The sequence below is a fragment of the Fukomys damarensis genome, unplaced genomic scaffold (assembly GCF_012274545.1).
Source record: "Fukomys damarensis isolate Sample0158 unplaced genomic scaffold, DMR_v1.0_HiC HiC_scaffold_11, whole genome shotgun sequence".
NCBI lineage: Eukaryota > Metazoa > Chordata > Mammalia > Rodentia > Bathyergidae > Fukomys > Fukomys damarensis.
Window position 1 is genome coordinate 42,734,666 of NW_022900923.1, and position 23,641 is coordinate 42,758,306.

Genomic DNA, 23,641 nt, shown 5'->3' on the forward strand with positions numbered 1-23,641 from the left:
AGGCGGGGCTGGGGCTGGGGCTGGGGCTGGGCAGGCTCCGGGTGCGGTCGGTGCCAGGCCGGGTCCCGTGACCCCTCGGCCTGCTCCTGCCTCCTAGATCGCCAAGCAGCAGCAGCAGCTGATCCAGCAGCAGCATAAGATCAACCTCCTTCAGCAGCAGATACAGGTAAGAAGGTTACCCGCGAGGAGGCAAGGGGGTGACGCTGGGGATCCGGGATTCCGGCGGACCTGAGGGTGGCCCTTCTTTTGGCTCTAGCCCCCTCGACCGTGTTCCCCTTCTTTTTTTTGGTACGGGGGTTTGAACTGAACTCGGGCGAACCGCTGAGCTAAATCCCCAGCCCCTGTGGTCCCCTTCTAAGGGGCAGGCAGGGTAGCGGGTGTCATCCTCCCAGCTGAGACTCAAGGGCAGGGAGGCAGGGCTCACAGAGATCTGGGTGGACCAGGCTGGGAGCTCGTCGGGCCTCGGCGCTCACGCAAGGTCCTTTGCCTTCAGCAGGTCAACATGCCTTATGTCATGATCCCAGCCTTCCCCCCGAGCCACCAGCCTCTGCCCGTCGCCCCCGACTCCCAGCTGGCCCTGCCCATCCAGCCCATCCCCTGCAAGCCAGGTGAGCGGAGTGAAGGGGCTGCCCTGAGCTGGCTCGTGCGGAGGTCAGGACAGCCCCGGGGTCTTCACCATTCACACCGCGCGGCATTTCTGTATTGGCCCTGTCCCGTGGGAGAGCCGAAAGGGCCCCTCCCCAGCCGCAGTACTCTTTCCACACGGAAGATGCCCCCTCCGGCTCCGGAGCTTGCAGGGGCCAGAGCGTTAGCTTCTCCAGGCTTCTCCAGTAGTAACTGTGGCCCGGCGTCTCCCCAGTTCCAGCCACCTTGTTCCTACTTCACACTCGTCCCTGCCCTGGTCACTCCTCGCGTCCTGGCACTGAAGTTGGGGATGCAGTGGGGACCCCACAGGCCGGGGCGGTCTGGGAGGGCTCCCCAGAAGGTGGCTTTGGTGGGGAAGGAGGCCTGGACTCCAGGGCAGAAGGTGCTAGGTGCTGGGAGTTGAGGGGGGCATGCAACGGGTTGGGATGGAGCCTGGGCTTGGGGTTCCTGAGTAGACAGTGGGGTGCACTTGGCCTTGAGCGGCACATGTGCTCGCTGGCTGTGGGTGCTGGGGTGCAGAGCACTGGAGGCAGGATGGGGGGGGCTGCTGAGATCAGTGAGGAGTTGGGGTGACGAGAGGGTTGTTGCCTTTGGGCAGGGAGGGAGTAGACCTGCGGCCCAGGACTGCTTCGGGAGGTGACAGCTGTAAAGCCAGCCCTGCCGGTCCCGGCCATGCCCCACAGCCTCGGCCAGGGCCCGGGCCCTGCAGCTGGAGTACAGGCTCCTCTGAATTGGCCTCCGGTCCTTGGTGTCCACCTTGCCCATGTCCAGTTTTGCTCCCCGAGAGGCCTGCTGTGGTTGCCTGGCTGGAACAGAGGTCCCTGCCATGCCACCTGTGGCTCTTATCACCACCTGCCTCGTGCTTAGTGATCTGTACACAGGCTTATCTCAGCCTGAACTGCCCCACCTCCGCGGTGCCTGGCCTGGCCGAGGGACGGTGGGGTTGGGTAGGTAGAAGAGAGTAGGGCTTGAGGGGAAGGATTTGTGGCGTCTCGAGGACTTGGGTTCAGATCCGGCACTGCTGTTGAATGGCTCTGTGGGCACCTGCTGTGTGCTGCACCCTGGGTCAGAGGATTGTGCACATGAGGCGCCTCCCAACGGGTGGCTTTGGGTGCACCCTGCGCACGGTAGGAGTGGGACACTAGCAATGTTGAACGAGTCCACGGTGTCCCCTCCCTCGCTACCCCCGTGGGAACTGCAGGGTGGGTTGGGAGGGGCGGCACAGGGTGAATGAAGATGCAGATCACAGTGCAGGGGCGACGGGGAGGAGGGAACAGGGGTCCGCAGCGGTGTTTGGGGGCTGGGGAGGGCAGGGTCGGAACTGTGCGGGGACACCTCCGGGCCCGTTGCCCAGCGGGACCGCTGTTGAACTCACCCGGGACTTTTCTCCCCGCTTTTCCGCACTCTGCGCAGTGGAGTACCCGCTGCAGCTGCTGCACAGCCCCCCTGCGCCCGTGGTGAAGAGGCCAGGGGCCATGGCCGCCCATCACCCCCTGCAGGTACGGGCCCGGGCCCGCTGGCTGCCATCCTCCCCTCCCTGCTCTGGCCTGCTGTCCCCGAGGCGCTGCCCGGCGTGTGCTGGTCTCATGCTGGCTCCGTGTCCTCCCCTCGCTGCGCCCACCCTTTGACAGCTGCCTGTCTCTCAGGAGCCCTCCCAGCCCCTGAACCTCACAGCCAAGCCCAAGGCTGGTCGGAACTGTGCGGGGACACCTCCGGGCCCGTTGCCCAGCGGGACCGCTGTTGAACTCACCCGGGACTTTTCTCCCCGCTTTTCCGCACTCTGCGCAGTGGAGTACCCGCTGCAGCTGCTGCACAGCCCCCCTGCGCCCGTGGTGAAGAGGCCAGGGGCCATGGCCGCCCATCACCCCCTGCAGGTACGGGCCCGGGCCCGCTGGCTGCCATCCTCCCCTCCCTGCTCTGGCCTGCTGTCCCCGAGGCGCTGCCCGGCGTGTGCTGGTCTCATGCTGGCTCCGTGTCCTCCCCTCGCTGCGCCCACCCTTTGACAGCTGCCTGTCTCTCAGGAGCCCTCCCAGCCCCTGAACCTCACAGCCAAGCCCAAGGCTCCTGAGCTGCCCAACAGCTCCAGCTCCCCCAGTCTGAAGATGGGCACCTCTGGGGCCCGGCCCCCCAGCCACGGCACGGCCGCACGAGACCGGCCGTCCAGCCCGCCCAGCCTGCCTCTGGGTAAGCTCTTGCAGCTGTCCAGGGACCTCTGGCGGGAGAGCACCGAGGGGGGTCCAGATCTTGGTCGTGTCCTCCCTCCGTGCATCACACCCGGGCCTTGCACTGCTGGTCTGGGGTGCTGGCCTCGGGTGCCGCCGGCTGACACGGACAGCGGCCCGTGTGCGCAGGGGCTGGGGAGGGGCGGCATCAAAACCCAGGTGACCACGGAGGGAGACGCGTTAAGCTGACGGGGTTTGGGCCCCGCCTGGGGAGAACCCTGAGCCCCCCTTCCCACCTTCCTCTCTCAGGCTTCCTGGGAGAGGGGGATGCGGTCACCAGAGCCATCCAGGACGCCCGGCAGCTGCTGCACAGCCACAGTGGGGCCTTGGAGAGCTCCCCCAGCACCCCGTTCCGCAAGGTACTGGGGAGGAAAAGAGGAGTCCGAGAGATGGGCGCAGCGTGGTGGGCGCACAGAGGCGGCTCATGTTCACGTTGTCCCTGTCGACCCCAGGACCTCATCGGCCTGGACTCATCCCCGGCCAAGGAGCGGCTGGAGGAGAGCTGTGTGCACCCTCTGGAGGAAGCCATGTTGAGCTGTGACGTGGACGGTGAGGGCTGTGGGCTCAGTCCCGGGCTGCAGCCTCGGGAAGCGCCCCAGCGCGCCTCCTGGTGGCCACACAGGGTATGTCACTAGTCCGCAGCTGATAAACTGCCTGGCTGACATTGTTCCTGTCCCCCAGGCTCCCGCCACTTCCCCGAGTCCCGAAACAACAGCCACATCAAGAGACCCATGAATGCCTTCATGGTGTGGGCCAAGGATGAGCGGAGGAAGATCCTCCAAGCCTTCCCGGACATGCATAACTCCAGCATCAGCAAGATTCTCGGTGAGGACCCATCGGTGGGCCCTCTGGGGTCTGACTGATTCTGGTAGGACACAAGAACCTCTGTGTGTGCTCTTTACTCTCCCTAGCCTCTTCTGCCCAGACCCCTGGAACTGCCTAGGGCAAAAGACAGGAGAAACTGTGTTCTTGGGTTCCTAGTAGAAAGGTTATGAAAATGACCTGTCTCTTGGAGGCCAGGGAGGGTTGCAGGGCAGGGCAGATGGCACTGGATGAGAGCAGTTGTCCTCAGGACTGAGGCTCCTTCTGTGTCGGTGTCTCTTGTCTGGGACACCAAGGTTGTGGGTGTTGTTTCTGTGGTGCTGGAGATTGAACCCAGGACCTGCCAGGCACCTGCTATGTGAGCACCCCCCGTTTTGGTGCACCCCCAGCAGGCCTGACCCCAAAGTCCTTTGCCTGAGCAGAGTCCTGTCTGGATCGAAGGCCTGGGGTGGTGCTGGGCTGTTCGGGGATGCGGGTGGCACCCTCTTTAGTAGACAGTCGGCTGCCCACGTGGTCAGCTTCATTTCCTCAGCATCGGGCTGCACACTGGACCTGCCCCTTGAAGTGTTTTTACTCACGCGGGGACCAGGGCTGCAGGGCCCACAGAGCCCGGCCCTGACTCTCTGCCTGGGGCCGGGCCAGGCTCGCGCTGGAAGTCCATGAGCAACCAGGAGAAGCAGCCTTACTACGAGGAGCAGGCGCGGCTAAGCCGGCAGCACCTGGAGAAGTACCCGGATTACAAGTACAAGCCGCGGCCCAAGCGCACCTGCATCGTGGAGGGCAAGCGGTTGCGCGTGGGCGAGTACAAGGCCCTGATGCGGACCCGCCGCCAGGACGCGCGTCAGAGCTTCGCCATCCCGTGAGCGGGCGGTCAGGCTCGGGGGAGTTGGGCACTCGTGTGCATCGGCCTGGGGCGGGGGGTGCTGCCTGTGTGTGTGTGCGCGGTGCGTGGCTGAGAGTGCCCGGAGAGCCCACTGCTGACGAACAAATTCGGAGGCGCTGAAGCTGGCACCGTATATAGCAAGCTTCCTGCCCCAAGCACTGCACCCAAAATGCGTGGGTCCCCCGATCACAGTGGCTGACGGTGACTCTGGCCATAGGGAGGCAGACGGGGGCAGGGTGCACATCGCGGAACCCCCTAACCCCGCCCCCTCTGCCCCTCAGCTCACAGGCAGGCCAGGTGCAGATGAGCCCGTCGGATGTTCTGTACCCCCGGGCTGCAGGGGCGCCCCTGGCACAGCCACTGGTGGAGCACTGTGTGCCCCAGATCCTGGACCCCAACATGCCTGTGATCGTCAACACCTGCAGCCTCAGGGAGGCGGGGGAGGGCACCGAGGACAGGCACTCGGTGGCCGATGGCGAGATGTACCGGTACAGCGAGGACGAGGACTCGGAGGCCGACGAGAAGAGCGACGGGGAGCTGGTGGTGCTCACGGACTGAGTGGGCCTGTTGGTACTTCAACTTGGGCAGCCCGGGCTGGGCAGAGCTGTGCACTTGTAGATACTTTGGTGGGGGAGGGCCCTCCTCCGACGCCTTGGCCACACGGAACAGCCAGGACCTTGGCGGCAGAAGTGGCAGGGTAGGGACAGGCATCTGGCCGGGGGACTCCGGGCGACGCTCCCTTCTGTCGGGTCTGCCACGCGGGGTGTGCACACCTCCCCCCGCGTCACATGCTTTGTTTCCGTGCTTGTCTTGTGGGACCAACACCCCCTCCACCCACACTCCCCTCACGCTGCGAACAGGTCTGTCTGTCCCTGTCTCTGCCAAGACCCTCGTGCCTCTGGCTGCTGTGTGTGTGTGTAGGGTGTGTGTGTGTGTGTGTGTGCGCGCACGCGCATGTCCGTGTACATGCGTGTTTCCATCAGTTCATTCACAAGGTATTTATTGCGTGCCCCCTGCGTGCCGGGCACCATTGCCCGCCAGTTTCCTGCAGATGTCTCTCAGGGCCACTGGCACTTCTCTGGGGGCCCCTTCTGTGCTTCTCCATGTCCCCAAATTGCTACCTCTTTGTCAGTCTGGGTGTCTCAGGTTCTGTGTGACCTTGCGTGCGTCTCTCTGTCCCTGTCCCTTGCTCTGTGTCTGGCCCTGGCCTCGCTGCTCTCTGGATTCTCTGTAGCCCCTGCTCCGCCCTGGGTCCACCAGCCCCCCTGACCCCTGGCTGCCTCCCCGGCTCTGCCAGTCGTTCCCACGGAGCCATTTTTAGCTCAAGCAGCGTAAGAATGGCCTCAGCTTCCACTGGACTTTGTCGCGGTGCCCAGCCCCTGGGCGCAGGCTGGGTCCCAGGAGTTGGCAGAGCTGTGGCGCCCCCTTTTCTGTCAGTGACGGGGCCCGCATGGCAGCTGGCCTTCGTTTGAGCTGCAGGTGGGTGTTCCCCATTCCTGACTGGGCTGCTAAGACTCTCACCCCTCCCCGTGCCCGGAACGCTCCCCACTGGCTGGCCCTGGTTGTATTTCCTGAGAACATCAGTCCCATTGGTACTGGACCTCAAGGTCTCCAGCCTCCCGGGGTCAGTCTGGGGATCCTAATCCCACAGGGCCAGATGTGGTGCCCGCCCCCCTCATGTCCTCTCCCCACATCCTCTTCTTCCAGGCTGTTTCTTTTTTATGACTGTAAACATAGATAGTGCTTTATTTTGTTAATAAGATAATGAGTAACTTAACCAGCACATTTGTTTTCTGATGGCATAATAAAGACAGACCATTTCAGAATCCTTGGGTCTGTATGAGGAAGGGGGGAGGCTGGCCTAAATCCAGAATTTCCTCAAGGGCCAGCAGCCTGGGCACTGCTGCCCCCTGGTGGCAGAGAACGGGGAGGCCCAGGCCAAAATTTGAGTAAAGAGGGAGGCCTTGCCCCGCCTGAAGGAGCCTACCCACACCTGTGACACCGGAGCCATGTGGCCGGCGTCGGGGAGGCCCCCCCCCCCCGTCTCTAGCATGCTTTTGGGCTCCATGACCTTAGGTTTGAAAGACAGTTTCAAAGGCCTCAGTGTCCCAGTAGGAGAGGAAAATGAGAGGCCTGAAGGGGCAGGACGAAAGACTGAAACTCTTCGAGATGCATGTAAATTATGATCTGTAGAAGGACAACTTGTGGTTAAAAATTAATCCCGTCAGCATAGGATGAGGTCAGCAATGGCAATTCTTGTGAAAGAGACTTGGGGTGGATTAATAGAGGCTTACCTTCCCAGCAAGGGAGGGGACAGCTGTCCCTCTCTGGAAAGGCCCAGAAGTGGGCACCCTGCTTCGAGGGGTCTTGGTAGCCGTTTCCTTACAGTTAACAGGACAAGGGAGGTTTAGGCGAGACTAGGATCTGGTGGGCCGGACAAGATGGCCAGGGGCGAGGTGCTGGTATGTTTGTGGTTTAACTACTTTTCAACAAAGAAATTCAAGAGCAGACACACGCTATATTGAAGCACAGGCCTGAGTACCGGTGAGGTGAAGGGGCTTCTTAAAGTCCGGATGCTAGATTCCAGGTCATAGGACCTCAAAGTAGCGAGAACCCCCCGCCCCCACGTCCCCCGGCCTGGCCGCGCCTTCCTCCCGCAGCCTGCCCCCTAGTGGGTGTCGGGCAGAACTGCTGGTCTCCTTGACCCCTGCTTCCTAGGGCTCTCCTGGGAATTCGCCTCTTGCTCATTTCTCTCGCCGCCCTTTCCCAGGTCCTCTGTGGCCTCTGGTGGGGGCGGCGCTGCCAAAGGTAGTGCAGGTACCTTTGTCTTGCCGGCCTCATTCCAGCGGCTGGCGCAGTCACGCCTCGCCCTGAGTCAGCTTGGCTGGGCTAGGGCCCCACCCCCTGCCCCAGGAGAAGCCCGATGGGGTCAGGTGAGTCGCAGAGGCTGGGAACAGTGTGTCCTGGTCGTTACTACCGGGAAGGCTGGGCCACAAGCTTGTCCTCTGCCCCCTGGAGCTCGTGTAGGGCATCTAGCAAGGGGCCCAGGGGGGTGCCCAGGCCAGGGACTGAGCCAGTTAGCCTTTGGACAGTGACGAGAGGGGGAGCTGGGCTGTTGAGGGTAATGGGGGGTCTTATATACCACTTCCTTCCCCCACACCACCTGCCCGAGCCCCTGGGGCCCAAAGGATGGAGATGTTTGTCGGCAAAGGCAGTGGGAGGGTGCTGGGATGAACACCCCCGTGCACATGGTGGCCTGGCCCGTCACAGCCACCCCTGCTGTGACATCAAGGCCTCAAGAGGCTGGAAATGAAGCTGACTTCACAGCTAATTCTGCCCTCAGCTTCACAGGTGGCTCTGGGCGAAGCCAGCGCAGACCTGCCTTGCAGTCGCCGGGGCAGAGCCACCCTGGCACCACCCCTAACCGGCCCAATCTAGTCCTCCACTCAGACTAGCCGCTGCCTGCGCCAGTGGTTGCCATGACACCGTGAAACATCTGCAGGCAAAAGCCAAACAACCAGAGTCCACCTGGCGCGGCCGCTTCTGCTGTTGCCACTGCTGCCCTTAAGGCCTCTGGAGATATTTTCACTTTTGATTTTCTGCTCTTCCGCCTGGCTTCCTGAGCAAGTGCCAGGCTGCGCCCAGGAATCGCTCTCGCATGCTGTCCGGAGGGGCAGCCCTTTCCCCACACCGCAGCTGGGAGCCAAAGCGTAGGAGGTTGTGAGCACGAGCCGTGTTCCACTACCTCTTCACCTTGGCTGCCCCTAGTTCCTGTAGTCACAGCCTGATCCTGCTCCCAGGGCTGAGGATTCTAGCGACCTCAAAGGCACGAGAGCTGAGAACCACTCTGCCTAGGCTGCCAGGGCGGCGGGAGTGTGCAGGCCACTGCTGCGGTGACTTCAGGATGGGGTTACCAATCCCACCCCAAGTCCTGTCCCCGCCACTGCCCCTCAGAGCAGTCCGGAAACGAGCGTTTTATTGCATAAAACAATGATAATTTACAAATGACAGTATGAGCCAGAACGAGGAGGACCTTTGAGGACAGAGGGAGGTGGAGGCTGCTAACAGGGACGCCGAGCTCAGTGCTTTCACAATCTGTCCTGCGCAGGGCCCTGCAGACCCTGGGCCTCCAGCCCCTTGACCCCATTTGGTCATTCCCATTGACCTTGGGTCTACCCCCAGGGATGGAAAGTGGAGATGGTGGACACTCTGGGAAGGGAAGCCCGCAGGGCACGAGAGACCCAGGCAGGAGCTGCTGGCTCTGGTGCCAGCCACCCCACCCTTGAGGCTTCGTAAGGTCAGGGCTTGCCACACTCGCCTCCCCAGCAGGCTGCAGAGGGACAGCGGAAGGAGACGTTTCCTGTCTGCAGCTTGGGAAGGGGGTGAGCCGGCTGAGCGAGTGAGAGCTCTCGAGCAGGCTGCAGTGAAGCCTCCGTGTCCCTTCCAGGCCCCTCCCCCAGGCGGTGGACATCAGTGATCAGAGTGCCTGAGGCTGGTCTGAGGCTCAGCACCTCCCGTGTGGGGCATACAGTGGCCAGACTGGAGCCCTGGAGGTAGAAAGGAACCCTCCCCTCTCCCCACCAGGAAGGGTCAGACACACTCTAAGGCAGCCCAGCGCCAGCAGGCCTAGGGCGGGGACGGTGTGCTTCCCTGGGGCAGTGGTGGCCCAGGCTCTGGCTGTCTGCAGGCACTTCTGCCCCAGCCTGGCAAGGTGTGGGCCCCCCCTCGGGTTGGGTCCTGTGAGCCCCTCCAGGCAGGAGAAAGAGGTCCCCTCTCCCACCTTGTCCAAGGGTGTGGACCCCAGCAGATGGGCAGGGGAGAGGCTGGGGTTCCAGTCACTTTGGCATCTCCAAGGTGGACACTTGAGGCTTCACCTTGAAGTACTGGTTGAATCGGATCACCGCGTACCTGCGGGCCGGGAGGGAAGCTGGGTATGAGGAGGAAGCCAGGGAAGGGGGTCCTGCTGGGACCCCCCCACTTGTCAGCGCCTGTTTTAAATAGATTTTCATAGGTCAGACTGGAGCAGTCCTTCTGCAAACATGTTTACGTGGGGTTTTGTTTTCACAGATCTGCAATGTTGATATTCATATTGTTGCGCAAGGAAATGTCCAGAACTTTTTCATCTTGCAAAACAAACTCTACACCCATTAAACAACACTCCCGTTCTCCCGTTCCCCTTTTCCCCTACAGTTGCCATCCTATTGTCTGTTTCTACCAATTTGACTAATTCGTTACCTCTTACACCCGATGGAAACGGACGGTAGTTGTCTTTTTGTAATTGGCTTATTTCACTTAGACCAATGTCCTCTAGGTCCATCCACGCTGTAGCGGGTGCCAGGCTTCCTTTTTCAGACATAATAATATATTCTTAGCCGTCCAGCAGTTGATGGACGGCTGGGCTGCTTCCCTTCTTAGCTGCCATGCATGTTGCTAGGAATGTGTGTACAAATGCTTCTCCGTAGACCTTGCTGTCACTTCTTCTGGAAGTATCCCCAGAAGCAGGATTCTTGGATCACATGGCCATTCTATTTTTAAGTGTCTGAGGAACCACCTTACTGTTTCCCACGCGGGTGCACCATTTACATTCACACAAACAGCGCGTGTCGGTTTCCATTTCCCCACATCCTTGCCAGTACTCACTTTCTGGTTTCATTCTTTTTGGTTTTCTGAGATGTAGGTGAGCCTGGTGAACTAAAGTATCCGGGGCTGGCCTCGAACTCATGGCGATCGCCCTACCTCTGCCTCCCAAGGGCTGGGATTAGAGGTGGGAACTGCCATGCCCATTTTCTTTTTTTTTTTTTAATAGCTCAGATTCTGAAAGGTATAAGCTATCTTGCTGGGCTTTCAGCCTGCCTTTTTCTAATGTCTGTGACTCCCGGGAGCCAGCCAGACTAGACCAGAATGAAGGAAAGGTGCCTGGCCTCTAGGGTCGCATATGTATTTCAAAATGAGGGCCCCTGGAGTTCTCAGTTGTCAAGCGCAGGATAGGTTTGGCCCCAGTATCACCAAGCCTCAAGGAGCAGACAGAGCTGAGTCCTCCCAGGGGCATCCCTCGCTGGCAGGCTCTGGCGGCAGGGTCAGTGGCAAGGTAGAGTGGGGAGGGCGGGGTGGGTCTGTCCTGGACGTGGGGGGCCTGAGAACTATGCTGGGACCTCCAGGGCCTCCCTGCCCAGTGCCGCACTGGAAATGGGCTGCAGGGGGGCCATGTCGGCAGAGCAGAGGTGGGGACCCCCCCCCACCGGACTGGAATGACCTTTGTTCCCACACCCTGGCTCGAAAGTTCACACCTTGCCCCACGCTTACCTGAGGAAGTCGAAGTTGATGGTGGAGTACTTGTTCTGGATGAGCGCCCAGAGGGCCCAGAAGAAGTGGGACGCCTGCAAACAGACCAGAGGGCGTTAGCTGGCAGGGCCCCTCCAGTGCCCAGGAAGGCAGAGCCAGGACGTTGGTGGAGATAGCAAGGCTGCCAAGGCCAAGCCACTACTGGACAGTCTGGGGGCTTTGCTGTCCTGCCAGGAAGACAAGTAGAGCCAGCTCTACCGCAACCCCAGTGCTGCTTTTAGGGCCTTCAGGAGGCCCCCAGCCCGACTGAGCTGCTTCTGGGAATCTCTGGGAGTTGTCAAGGCCAAGATGAATCCCAGGCCAGAGCGCCGGCCAAGTGCCAGTGGAGGGGTTCGGGGGGGTTGGGGAGACCAGAGGAGCGTGGACAGCAGTGCCTAGCTTCATGGGCACCAGGGCCCTGGGTAGCTGGAAGACGCCCCCCCCACCACCACCATAGCGACCTCCACCCCTTCCCCAGTCTTGTTGGAAAATGAGTCCAGCCCTGGTAACCCAGAAGTCCCAATGGGGCACTTACTGAGTGTGAACTCTGCTTTCCCAGGAACCCAAGAGGAATGGGCCCTAAGTCCCCAAACACCAGGCACAGCAGCGCCACCACCCCGTATCTCCCTCCCCATGACAAAGTCGCTCACTCGGGTTGGCCACACAGCCTGTCCGACTATTCTGTTCCCCTCCGTGACTTGGGTACCCCGGCAGGTGTGACTGATTCTGCCGAAATCTTAGCAAGAGGCTGACGTGGGTAAGGCAGAGAGCAATCCCCGGGCCCACACCAGTGGAGACGGGCTTCCTTACAAGTGGGGCTCAGAATAGGGACCCCAAAGCTCAGGGAGCCGCAGGGAAGACAGCAGGCGCCCTGAGCCAGGGCAGGCGGCCACGGGGAGGGTCAGAGTCCACACCCGCCTCCTCTAGAGACCCAAGAGCACAGGCCGCAGCACGAAGGGCAGAAGCCAGACCGTGGAAAGAGCTACGCACTCTAAAGAACTAGCGACTTTTCTAGGAAACACTTAGATGTGGCAAGGCAGGTCTGGGTTAAGGGGTGCTGAGAGGACTTCCCAGGCCGCCCCAGGATGGGCTGAGCAGGAGGCTGGTGTGCCCCCCCCCCACAGTCCGGGGCACTCACCAGGGCAAACTTGTTGACTTGCACACACAGCCGCTCCACCTCCCGAGGGGTCACAGCTGAGCCCTTCTGGGCCTGGAGGTAGTAGCCAAGCCACTGCAGCTGGGTCTCCCGCGCCGGGTACCGCGAGTAATCGACTCCGTTCACACCTGGTGGGAGGCAGCACCTGGGACCCTTCTCCCCAACACTCCCTGGGGGCTGGGTCTTGGAGGCCACCCTGGGAAAACCTCTGACCACCCGCTGCTTCCCTGGGGCGCAGGCAGGCAGGCAGACAGGGGCAAGGCGCTGTTCTAGGCGGCACACACCTATAATCCCAGCAATTTAGGAGGCTGAAGCAGGAGGACTGCTGGTTCAGGATCAGCCTGGGCAACTTGGCCAGATCCGATCTCGAAATTGAAAAATAAAAAGGGCTGGAGATGTAGCTCAGCGGTAGCGTACCGCGGGGTTAGCTCTCCAATACTGGGGGAAACAAAAGAATAAAGAAAAGGACTGCACCACTGTATCCTGGTAGGAGACATGAGGCTAAAACCTTGAGTCAGCACAGCCAGCCTGGTCCCAGGCCAGGCTCCAAGTAGCCCTGGACAGGTCCTCTCCCCTCACTGGCCTTAGTCTTCACTTATCAGAAGAGGGAGCCAGACTTGACGCAGAATGTCAAACACTGCTTCCTGGAGCAGCACTGGGGAGTAAATCCCTCAGAGAGGGTTCCCACCCAGCCAGTCTGGTTGACCCCAGCACACAAAATGGGCCAGACGTGCAGCTGCCCCACCTTCCCTGGAGCCCTCAAGTCTCCACCTAGGGCCACATCCTGGGCAAGGCTGGCTTTAGGGCCAGGGTGGAAAGAGACCATTTGAGACAAGACTGCGACTCTGGAGAAGCACCCTGTCCGAGCCTCCTGCGAGGGTGTGTACACAAAGAAGGAAGAAATCAGCCCTGGTCGCAGGGCCACTTCGAGGAGACCCCTCCCTGGTTTCCTCTCTCACCCACAGCTCGGAAGCAGAAAATGACATTTGGACTCTGCTCTGCAGTGGGTAAGGAGGATTTAAAATGCTTAGGCGTTATCCCTTCTGGAAGCAAAGTATCCACAGCCCTGCTTCCTGCCTGCACTGGCCTCTGCCTGCCTGGCTGAGGCCCCGTCCTCTTGGGCTGAGGCAGTGCTTGGCGAACGGCCATTGGGGGCTCCAGCACAGATACGACTGGCTAAGATGGGGCCAAGGGGGTCCTACAGTTGTCCTGGGCACACTGCACCTGTCCGGGGCCACGGGGGCTGGCCATGGCACGGTGGACACCAGCCCCATCTGAGTTGCTTCCTTGGTCCTGTTTTGAGCAAGTTGTCAAGCTGAGAAAACCTGTCCCGCTTCCTTTACACAATTGCTCTGCTGTGTGCATCATACATTTATAAACAATTAACAGCCCCTGGGGATCCCCTCACCCAACCCCTTTCATTCCCGTGCCAGCCTCTGCCAGCTGCAGCAAGGCTCCCTGGCCTGGTAACTGCAAACTTTTGATGCTCAGATGTGCTGCGTGTGTGCGCTTGCACGTGTGTGTGTAACACTCCCCAAAGCAGGGACCATCACCACCACCATGTGCAGGGCCGCAGAGAGGTTCAGCGGCTAGCAGCAAAGCCAGATGCGGACTTGGGGAGCTGAGCTACGTCGTGCACGACCTGAACTCGTCTTTAGCATGTCTCTGGCACACAGCAAACAGCTCCTTTCAGTTTGTTCTGCTCCTATCCACGCACAGGGCCCACATGTTTAATTGTACTGGTTGACAAGAGACCGGGATGAGGGGCGAGCACAGGCTGCTATGGCAGCCTGTGATGTGCTGGCCGCACCTGCCCAGAAGAAGGGGTCACTTTCTAGTTCCCGCAACAAGAATCCCTGGGTTCCTCCTGACTTCTGCTAAACATGCAGAGGCTGGTTGTGTGCAGGGCCTGAGTCCCCGTGAGACATGCAACTGCGCTTTCCCCCTTGAGCTGTGACATTTTGCAGGACGGGGGCTGTCTTGGCCTCCACCTGCCAAGCCCAGTCCCAGCCCTCAGCAGAGGGAAGGCCTTGGGTAAGGTCCAACAGTAGGACCCTCCTCACCTGCAAACTCATTAAAGTGGTTGCCGATGTCGAAGGCTTGGTAGTTGTAGCCGGTATATTCATAGTCGATGAACTGCACGCACCCTGGAACAGTGGAGAGGCCGTGAGGGTATGTGCCCAATCTGGAAATAGGGCCCAGTCAAGCTTCCACAGGCCTGCGGAATGCACCAACCCACCCTTGCTAGGTCTTTTTATTTTGTTTTTTGAGACAAGGTCTCATTGTGTAGTTCAGGCTAGCCTTGAGCTTATAACAATCCTCCTGCCTCAGCCTCCTGAGGGCTGGGATCAGGCGCGAGCCACCACATGCGGCTCCTTGCTAGCTTCTGCGGCAATCTAAGCTGCTTCCACCTGGCCACTTGTCCCTCTGCCCTCCCCAGCCCCTGCCATCCCTCTTGCACGAATGGGTCCTCAGGGTCCGCCTGTCTCCTCTATCATCAGCATGGCTAAAGATGAGAAATAAAGCTAAGAGCAGCTGGCCCTCCAGACCCACAGGATCCACGTCCTATGACTGAAAATATCCACAAAAAGAGCTGAGTTTGTTTTAGACACACACAGACTTTTTTCTTGTCATTCCCTAAAGAATAAAATATGAAATTATTGGGCTGGGGATTTAGCTCAGTGGTTGCAGCGCCTGCCTCGCAAGCACAAGGACCTGAGTTCAAACCCCAGTATATATATGAATGAAACTATTTACATAACATTGCATCACATTAGGTATTACAGATGATTTAAAGTACACAGGAGGATGTGCGTAAGTTGATGCAAACGCTGGGTCATTTATGAACAACCTGGGCAGCCTCACACTTTGGTATCTATCTTTGAGGGGTCCTGGAACAAATCCCCGGCTGCGTATGGAAGGGTCCCTGGGAGAACTCTTGTCAGGAGGCCCAGAGGCTCAGGCCGATGGCTCAGAGCAGCCAGTGTCCTCGGAAGGCCAAGGAGTGGTCAAAAGGTCCTAATGTTAAGGACCCCCCCAAATCAGGATTTCAAGTCATTTCTTGTGACAGGCTTTTCTAAATGGCAATTTCTCGTTTCCTTTCCCCCTTCTCTCTCAAATATTGAGGGTAAAAATCCAGGCCTCCTTTCCCCTTCCATGTGCCAGCCTGAGATCAGGCTCCCAAAGCCAGCCGAGCCTCCAGCCCATGCCCTGCTACTGCCTGGCCGTACCTTTGGCACTGTCATAGATGATGTTCTTGCAAAGCAGGTCGTTGTGACAGAACACCACAGGGGAGTTCAGCTGGGACAGGTGCTCCTTCAGCCAGGCCAGCTCCCGCTCCAACACCTCCACCTTGGGGACATCTGCAGAGAGGCTGAACCGTGGCAAAGAGGTGGCTGGTAGCTGGGGATTTAGCTCAGTGGTGCCGCTGCCTGCCTCGCAAGCGCAAGGTCCCGAGTTCGATCCCGGTACCAAGAACAAACAAACAAAAACCACAAAGAGGTGGCTGGTGGGGAGCGAGCAGGTGCTGGCAGCCTAGAGCCCTAAGCTGTATCCTCGGCAGAGACCTCAGACAAATGGCCAACCTTTCAGACCCTCCCTTTCACCACCTGCAAGAAGGGATGGCTTCCTGACCTGAGTCCTGACTAAAACCTGGGTGTGAAGAGCAGATGGCAGACCATGAAAGTCACTGGCTAAGTGGCATCTCTGCTACTGTAAGGAAGGAGGCACAGGACACAGAAGGCCAGCAGGGTGCAGAGCCCATGATGACAGAGGAAGAGCCCCACAGGTCAGAGGGGAGAGGTACAAATGAGCTAAGAGGAAACTGCCCCAAAGCTTGAGAAAGTGCCACCTCAGGCCCCTCCCAGGGCACCAGAGGGCCCAGCACCAGGAGCTTTCTTCAGGAGGCAGAGCCATGTCCCAGCTGCCCCTTCACACTGCAGCAGCTAACGTCACAGGTGGAAGGACCAAGAGACCACTGGCCTGGCCTTTCATCCCTCGGGCCCAGGAAGAAGGCGAAGGGCTGCCTGGGCTCATTCCCAGGACGCCAAGGGACAGTCAGGCCCTCCTCCTCCTCCCACTATCACTGTGCCCTCGTTCCAGGCCCCGCCAGTCCAGGCCCGGGTAAGTGGAGGGCAGGAACAGAGACGCACCCCGGCCACGTCTGCCCCAGCCTGTCACACACCCACCGTGGTCATTTCTGCCCAAGGAAACAGGCACTGGACGCAGCTCAAGTCCTCTCGCTGCTCCGCCGCACAGAGTTCTGGGTACATTGAAGAAACCACACAGCCCAGGGCCATGCGCGAGCAGGGGCAAGGTGGGTGGTGGTGGTGTGTTATTTGGTGTTTCTTTGGCCAGGGCGGAAAAGGCTCAGGAAGGAGGCTGAGGGTGAGACAGGCCCGTCTCCTCTCCCCACAGGGCAGAATGCAGGGAGATTAGTGACCGGGGAATCCATCCCCATGGCCCCTTTGGAAAAGGAAGAGCGAAGAGCCTCCTTGCTAGGCTTTGGTTTTTTGTGTTTGTGTTTGTTTTTTTCTGGTACCGGGGATTGAGCTCGGGTCCTTGCACTTGCAAAGCAGGTGCAGAACCACCGAGCTAAATCCCCAGCCCCAGGATTCAAGGTCAAAACTGAGGTGATTTTAGATCCTCCAATCTAACCACAGGGGGAGCCTGAGGCCCCGGGAAGGAGGCCTCCCGGCCAGCACAGCTCTGGTGCAGCTGGACTCCTCACTTCTTGAGGAGAGCAGTCCTCAGCCCGCGCAGGATCCACAGGGAGCCACGTCTCCTCACAGAGAGGCCCTGCACCCCTTCTGAAGAGAGGGTGCCCTCAGGCTCTGGGAAGGCCTCTTGGTGCCAGGAAGCCTGCGGAGGGGGCCCTCTGCACTGGACTTCGGATCTGCCTATGATGGGGTCTGCTCTGGCCTCTATTAAAGGCGCAGCCTTCTTTTAAGATTCTTTTTTCCTTGGACTGAGACTGTCGGAAGATAAAGAGTGAGGAGGCTTCCTGCTAACAGACCTCTGACATCAGATGCTGCTGCATTTCCCTGACTTCAGTCTGACCCCGCCTTGCCCACCCCAAGGCCACGAAGATGGTTACTGAAGGAGCAGTCCAGGCCTCCCAGCTCCCACAGCTGCCAGCGTCCCTCTCCTGGGCACCTGGGCCACCGCCAGCTTCTCCACCTCCGGTCCTGGCACCAGCTGGCTCTTGAAAGGCTGTGGGCTGGCTCCTCTGCCCAGGTGGGTCCTCTCCTCCACACTCCCTGGTCCCCAGCAACAGCATGAGGGGAGGAAGGGGCTGCAATTCTCCATTCAGCTCTCTGACCCAGCAGGGCAAAAATTTCTTTCTTCCCTGGGGGACTTTAAGTATTCCAGCTTCCTGGCTTTTTATCTTTGCCCTCTCCTTAACTTATTTATCAGCAACTTCTCCAAACCTGGAGGAAGTTACCAGCCCGGCAGTCCCAGGACACCTCTGGGGCCAAGCAGACATCAAGGCTGCCGGATCTTTCTGTACAGGTCCCAGACACGCTCCCTCTTCTCCACCCCCTTCCCATCTGCCCAAAGCAATGTCCCTCACAAGGTGGCTACTGCCAAGGAGTCCAGAGGTCCAGTGCCAGACACTAGATCAAGGTCCAGGCAAGGCGGAATCTGCTCGGCACAGACTCCAGGGGAACCCGCATTCTGCAACTGGGACCACTGTGCCCATTTAATGACAAGGCTCCCTTGGGTGATCGCCCTACACCAAGTCAAGACTCCAACCCAAGCCTCCTCCAAATGCCTCTCTTATGATGCTCAACAGCTTCCTCCCTAAGCCACAGTCTGGCTCAAAAACCACCACGACTTTCCTGCCACCTGCTTGCCTGGGCCCGGGTCAGCCCGGCATTTCAGCTACCCACTCTTTAGCTCCAACTCAACGCTCCTCGAAAGCAGGGCCAGTATCACAATCACCACCATTTTTTGTTGTTGTTTCCAATTTCAGTGACTTAGTATTTGTCAAATAAGGCCTGGGTTCGTATTCAGGATTATGAGGCAATGACTAGAGCTCAGAGGGCTTTATCTGGTTTAAACGATGGCTCGGCATTTGGGGCCTGGATCATCCCCAAAAAAGACTCAAACAACTTCCACCTCGACAACTGCCTTGACTCAAAGGTAGGACAAGAGCAAAAGGGGTCAGCCAGCTCCTCTCCGGAGACCATTCTCCCCCCACTGAGGTCCCCCAAGCTTCACAGGGATGACGGTCAAGGGAGCTGTGGTATCCGGCATCAGCCTGAGCACCAGGCCTGCACTCCGGTCCCTGCGCTGTCAGCAGGCAAAGCCCATCCCCTTAGTTTCCCATCCATCAATGACAGTGGTGACCAGAGCGTCCTGTTCTCCACACATTCTGATCCTCAGGAAGAGGCAGTCCTCATCCCAGAGACACCGTGTGACACAGAGGGCTTGAGGATGACCTGGTAGAGGGCAGGCTGGGCCCACCCTGGACAGACGATAGTGCCAAAGCAGTGCCTGTTAACCCTAAAGCCCTACTACCAAAAACTTTGAAACTAAAACAATGCCTACTTAATTGTACATTGCAAAATAGAAGAGAGGACTTCAACTGTGCCCAACAGAGTAACAGATGAGTGATGGTTAAGCCAATCACCCCATCCGAGCATAACACACTGGACACACATACTGGGGGTCCTACTGTACCCCATAATATGTACAATCGTGTGTCAATTAAAGTTTAAAAAATATATGCTTAACAACGTGATGTTCAATCGCAGCAGGGTTCATGGTGGGATTAGGGACTCGCTACTGACTTTTTTTTTTGGGAGCAGCACTCTGCCCTCCAGGCCCCAGTACCACCCTCAGCACTCCAGCGCATAGAAGCATCTGGAAGAGGGGAGTCTTGGATCGCGGGCCACAGGGTGATGGAGAGGGGAACCTGCCCTGTCTGGGGAAGGGCCCGGCGCAGTCCTCTGTACTCGGAAAGAGCAGCACAGCAGACAGCACGCCTCAGGACCCACAGTGGGGCGCAGGAACGGCCTGGGAAGCAGTGTCCCAGGGCCGTGCAGCCCCTCCCCTTCCCAGAGGGCCCTGCCCTCCCATGTCCATAGGCAGCTCAGGCAGAAAGAGCGTGGACTGGGAGACTGAAGTCCTGCCCGACAGCCTGACCCTGGGCGAGGCGTGGTCTCTGACCCTCAGCTCCCTCTCTAAGTAAAATGGGCAGAAATTGCCCCAGACCCCAGCTCCTACACAATGAGAAGACTCAAGGAGGAAGGAGTGCCTGTGTGTGCAACTGCTGAGCTGCACTCCTGAGATGCAGTCCACCCACCCAACTCTGCATGCAGGCAGAGGCTCAACGCCAGGCCTGCAGGGGCTGCATGGGAGGCTCTCAGCGCCCCCACCTTGGGCCCTGTGTTCCTGAGCCCCCATGTGGGTGGACGGGGGACAGGGAGGGGGTGAGCAGAGCAAGGCAGCAGCTATGGCACCGGACCCCCCCAGGGCTTCCTACCTGAGGTTGATCTCGTTCTTCACCAGCGAGAAGTAACTGTGCATCTTCTGCCAGAGTACAGGCTTGGGCAGGCTGCCGTTGGCATGGATGGTATGAATCTTGGCCATTTCTAAGGCAATTAACCTGCAACAGAAGGCGGGAGGAGTAGAGAAGGTCATCGTGAGATGGTCACAAATCTTCCAAGAGCCCTAGGTTTCAGCAAAGGCATGAGAACGCAGCAAGACCTTCAGCCCAGCAGCGTCCTCTCCAGCCCCAGGCTGGGGAGCCCTGAAACTGCAATCCCAGACTGGGCTCTGCAGAGAGCAGAGCAAAGCAGGGGGCTGCTGGCCCCCAGCCGGTGGCTTACCCCACACTAGTGTTCCCACGCAGCCCACAAGAGCAGAGGGCACCTGGGCACAGGGGCGGTGCCTTCCTCCCCATGGGGACCTTGCTCTGTCCTCTGAGGAGGTGACAACACGTGCCTTCCCACCAAGAGATCAGTGGGTGATGATGCCAGGCAGGGAAGAAATGGCTCATCAGCAGGGCCAAGGGAGGGAGGGAAACAGCGAGCCCCTTCCTCTGCGGCAGGGAGTTGATGCTGGCAGCCGGGTGCCAAGGACACAAAACAAACCAGCGTTCTATTTTCGAGTCCGCCTGTGGACATTATCCAAGGTCCCGGGTGAGGAGGAGTGGGCGGCAGGGAAGGTTGCTGGGAGAAGGCGGGGGTGGACAGAGGACTGTGGGTCAGGAGTGAAGGCTTGATAAGGACCCCTTTTGCAAGGCCTGCATCCCAGAGGGGATCCCCTGACCCTGCCAGCCAGTGCCCTTCTGCAGCCCCAGCCTCAGCTGCTGACAAGCCTCCAACAGCCAGGTTCCACTGGGAAAGACAACAAAGGCACTGGCTGTTGGACAGATGGTGGGAGCCATGCTGGGGGCACCCCTTCCACTCGCCAGGCCCTGGAAGGGGCAGACCGTACCCCATGAGGACAACAGGGCAGCCTGAGGGCTCGGAAGCCCCTAGGGCTCCTATCTTCTCAAGGGGGCAGAGGCAGGGGTGTGGCAGCAGCTTTGTGGGTAAGGGAGGCCCTTCCTGGGGAGGCCAGCGGCCTGGGACAGGAAGGAACCGGCTGGCCTTTGGGCAAGGCAGGGAAAGAGACCTGAGACCCAAGCATGGCCATGCGTCCCCAAGGAAGCCACGGAACACAGCAAGCACAGAGCGTTTGCTTGAATATCAACAGGGCTGTTGTCTGAATAGCAATGAAAGTAACCTCAACACTCAGCATTTTCCTGCTGCAGATCCTCAGCAGGGGGTGGGGTTGAGTTCAGGGGAACCCATTAGGGTAAGGCCTTCCCCAAAGGCAGCCACCTCCACCGGAGGGGTCCTGGTGTATCCTGGGGAAATCAAGGGCCAGCCTCCTACACCTCTCTTGCTTTCTGGCTCTCCCCCAAATGCCAAGTTCTTATTATGGAACCTAAATCCCTCTTCAATCTTCCTGACAGTGGTAATTGTTTCCACCGAGGGGTTGAGTGACGGCATGAGGCTCCCAGAGGTAGGGGGGACCCGGAGTGGTGGGGACCTGCCAAGGTTGCAGCTTATTTGCACAAGACCCGGGGAGGGCAGGATGGCGGCCCCACCTGCTCAGACCTCACATCTCCCGCTGGGGTGCATTCGGAGCAGGTCAGCAGGAGCCCGACCCCACTGCGGTGTACCCGTCTCTCGCACGCTGCTGACACACAGCTACGCACACAGACACAGCTCGAAGTCCACAGCCCGGGGCCCCAGCAGCCGCAGACTCCCTCACCAGCATGGAGGTGGGGCTCTCAGATCCTGAGTGCCCGGAGGGGTAGCCAGGGGCTATGCAGAGAGAGCTGGTCAGGTACACTGTCAGGTACTTTCTCCAGGGCGGATGGGTGGCAAGTGAAGGAGCAAAGCCGATCCCGGCCTACCTCCATGTGGGCTTCAGTGCCCCGGGTATACACAAGACTCCTTCCCCCTGGACTGGACAGGGCAGATGCCAAGGACCCCAGGCAGACCCACACTGCTCTGCCCAGTCAGGAGTATGCCTCAGCCTGCCTCGGGCCTCACTTTAGTCTGATGCCCTCCATGTGGCACTGTGGGGGAGGGGAGACACTGCCTGGCACTCACTACAGCCTGGCAAAGTGAGAAGTCAGAGACTACCAGAGGCTCTTCCTTGGATCTCCCCCTCCTAGGCCCCAGACGGCACTCACAGGGCTTGAAGGTTAAGGGCAGTTTCTGGGCGCTACAATCCAGGTGCTTACTAGAGGGGCTTCTTGGGGGCCAAGGCGGCCTCAGCAGCACCCCAAACCTGGGTTCCCACTCATTAGGGAGCCCAGAGCTCAGCCCAGCAGGAGGTACCTCTGCAGTGGTAAAGCCATGCTGACCCTGGAAAGGGCTCCTTTTCCCTGAAAACCTGAGCTCTTGGCAGAAGACTGGAGCGCAGCAGCAGGAAGCCCTGGGTGCCCTGGGGATTTGGCTCAGATTTCATTTCCCAGGCTCTGGGATGTTTCCAGACCAGACTGGGGGTGGCAGAGGTGTGAGGCATGGCATTAAGAAGCAGACTGTGGCTGCACTTTGGGAATCAGATGCTCCCATGGTCACCAAGACTCTCACTTTTCCTCCTGACAACTCATCCTTCTAGCAGACCCCACTGGAAAACCGCAGAAAGCCAGTGCCTCTGTCTGCAAAGCAGTGTGCAGCAGCACACACACCTGTCATGCCGTTTCGGTGAAGCTCACAGATCTTGTGAGTCTCTGCATGGCACCAACTCTACAGCAAGGCTTTCAAAGCCTGAGGCCGGAGAACAGAGACGAACGGTCCCCCCAGCACCCCTCTTACCTGAAGAGCCCGGGCTCCCGGATGTGCTCCGGCTCCAGGGCCACACCCTGCACGTACTCATAGCACAGCCCATTCTGAAAGGTGCAGTAGAGTTTGGGGGCACAGCCGTGTGCTCGCAGCAGCTGGAAGTTCCGGACCTCATTCTCACGGTCCACTAGCAGCTCCGTCCGCTCCCCGTATACCCGGACCAGCACGCAGTCCTTCATGTCCTCCGCCACGTAGCAGGCCACCAGCTTGTTGGTAATGCCATCAGTGAAGCGCTAGCAAGGGAGAGGGCAGTGGTGGGTGGGGCAGGATCTCTCTGGCTGCTGGCAGGAGGTGTTGATTTGAATGCTGTCCCCAACCTTGTGCTAGACTATAGAGAACTCCAGAAAAAAAGTGTCAGCTTAGGCTCCACTCAGAGACTTTCACTTCTTCTGGGCCTGCCTCTGGTGGATGGGAGATGCTTCAAACCCCCAACTCCTTCATCTTGGCCTGTGGAGCAGAGTGGGACTCAGCCAGGACAGAATATCCTGATGCGCTACTTGGCACTGCCAGACAAGGGCTCTCTGCTGTACCTCTTACCCCATCCAGTGGGACAGGGACAAGGAGGGTTCCAAGGGTGCCAAACCCATCCTAAGACTTTGGTGGCTAGAGGTCCTCGGAGCCACTGAGTTCCACAGCAGAACAGAGGTCACAAGCAGACTGGGAGCACAGGGTGCAGGGTGATAAGGAGGAAGGAACCATTGACTTGAGGGGAAATCATGTGACAGAGCTGGATGGGACCTTAGAGGGCGTATGAGCCAATTCTAGGTAGGGAAACTGAGGTCCAGGGAGGGGAGAAACTAGCAGCTGATACGTAGGTCATTATGGGGATTAATCTCAGGCCTTAACCCTCTTACAGCAAGCTTGGCTTTCTGAAAATGCTGTCCCTTCCGCACCCCTAGAGACCTCAGAGAACTCTGCTGTCTCCACCCAGCGTGGAGCTGGGCGCAGCCCCTTCCTCCGCAGGCGTCCCAAGAATGGGGGATCGCGGGCAAAGATCTCTGCAGAGACCTCAGGTCAGCTGGGGAGTCAGCGGGGCACCTCCGTGGCAGGCTCTGCACACGGGTGCCAGGGAGAACGGGTGCAGCTGGGGCACCGAGGCCCTTGTGTGCGCGTGTGGAGGGGCGCTGAATCCCCGCCCTCCCGGGGGTGAGGGGCTGGGTGCCCACTGCAGTCCCACAAGGTGGCTGCGGGGACCCACGGAGCCCGGAGGCTTTGTTCCCGCGGGGCGTACAGAATCTGT

General features: G+C 59.3%; 2 protein-coding genes and 1 long non-coding RNA gene across 7 annotated transcripts in view; 2 read left to right on the forward strand and 1 right to left on the reverse strand.

Moving 5' to 3' along the window:
• The window catches only part of Sox13 (SRY-box transcription factor 13), a 23,773-nt gene extending 18,550 nt beyond the window's left edge, over positions 1–5,223 (forward strand). Inside the window, exons 6-14 of the mRNA XM_033762180.1 lie at positions 96–166; positions 494–608; positions 2,059–2,144; positions 2,667–2,829; positions 3,117–3,226; positions 3,320–3,416; positions 3,549–3,692; positions 4,332–4,548; positions 4,854–5,223. Coding sequence (XP_033618071.1) covers positions 96–166; positions 494–608; positions 2,059–2,144; positions 2,667–2,829; positions 3,117–3,226; positions 3,320–3,416; positions 3,549–3,692; positions 4,332–4,548; positions 4,854–5,130 — 1,280 coding nt within the window. The 3' untranslated portion in view covers positions 5,131–5,223. The remainder of the gene's footprint in view (positions 1–95; positions 167–493; positions 609–2,058; positions 2,145–2,666; positions 2,830–3,116; positions 3,227–3,319; positions 3,417–3,548; positions 3,693–4,331; positions 4,549–4,853) is intronic.
• A 3,308-nt stretch (positions 5,224–8,531) lies between these two features.
• Etnk2 (ethanolamine kinase 2) lies at positions 8,532–22,670 on the reverse strand. Of its 3 annotated transcripts, none has more exons than XM_010645016.3 (8): positions 19,885–20,015; positions 19,539–19,661; positions 15,280–15,422; positions 14,113–14,196; positions 13,274–13,342; positions 12,032–12,177; positions 10,876–10,949; positions 8,532–9,480 (listed from the first exon to the last, which is right to left on the reverse strand). In XM_010645016.3, the coding sequence occupies exons 1-8, from the start codon at positions 19,956–19,958 to the stop codon at positions 9,408–9,410; spliced, it is 786 nt and encodes a 261-aa protein (XP_010643318.1). In that variant the 5' UTR covers positions 19,959–20,015; the 3' UTR covers positions 8,532–9,407. The 3 variants fall into 3 exon arrangements, with proteins under 3 accessions (XP_010643318.1, XP_010643320.1, XP_010643319.1); XM_010645018.3 differs by lacking the exon at positions 19,885–20,015 and adding an exon at positions 19,763–19,855; XM_010645017.3 differs by lacking the exons at positions 13,274–13,342; positions 19,885–20,015 and adding an exon at positions 22,375–22,670.
• A 319-nt stretch (positions 22,671–22,989) lies between these two features.
• LOC117285600 overlaps positions 22,990–23,641 on the forward strand; it is a 52,165-nt gene continuing 51,513 nt past the window's right edge. For 2 of the 3 annotated variants that reach the window (XR_004516677.1, XR_004516678.1), the window contains exon 1: positions 22,990–23,414. This is a non-coding gene — a long non-coding RNA (uncharacterized LOC117285600). The remainder of the gene's footprint in view (positions 23,415–23,641) is intronic. The other variant, XR_004516679.1, reaches the window with a different exon arrangement.

Excerpts from the sequence above, each read along its gene's own strand:
- Etnk2 (XM_010645017.3), bottom strand. The coding sequence starts at position 22,580 with ATGAAGGACTGCGTGCTGGTCCGGGTATACGGGGAGCGGACGGAGCTG. Across the intron at positions 15,423-19,538 it reads AAGAACGAGATCAACCTCAG|CCTCTCTGCAGATGTCCCCA; the intron begins GTAGGAAGCCCT and ends GCCACGGTTCAG. Across the intron at positions 10,950-12,031 it reads AAGTCAACAAGTTTGCCCTG|GCGTCCCACTTCTTCTGGGC; the intron begins GTGAGTGCCCCG and ends GTCTGTTTGCAG.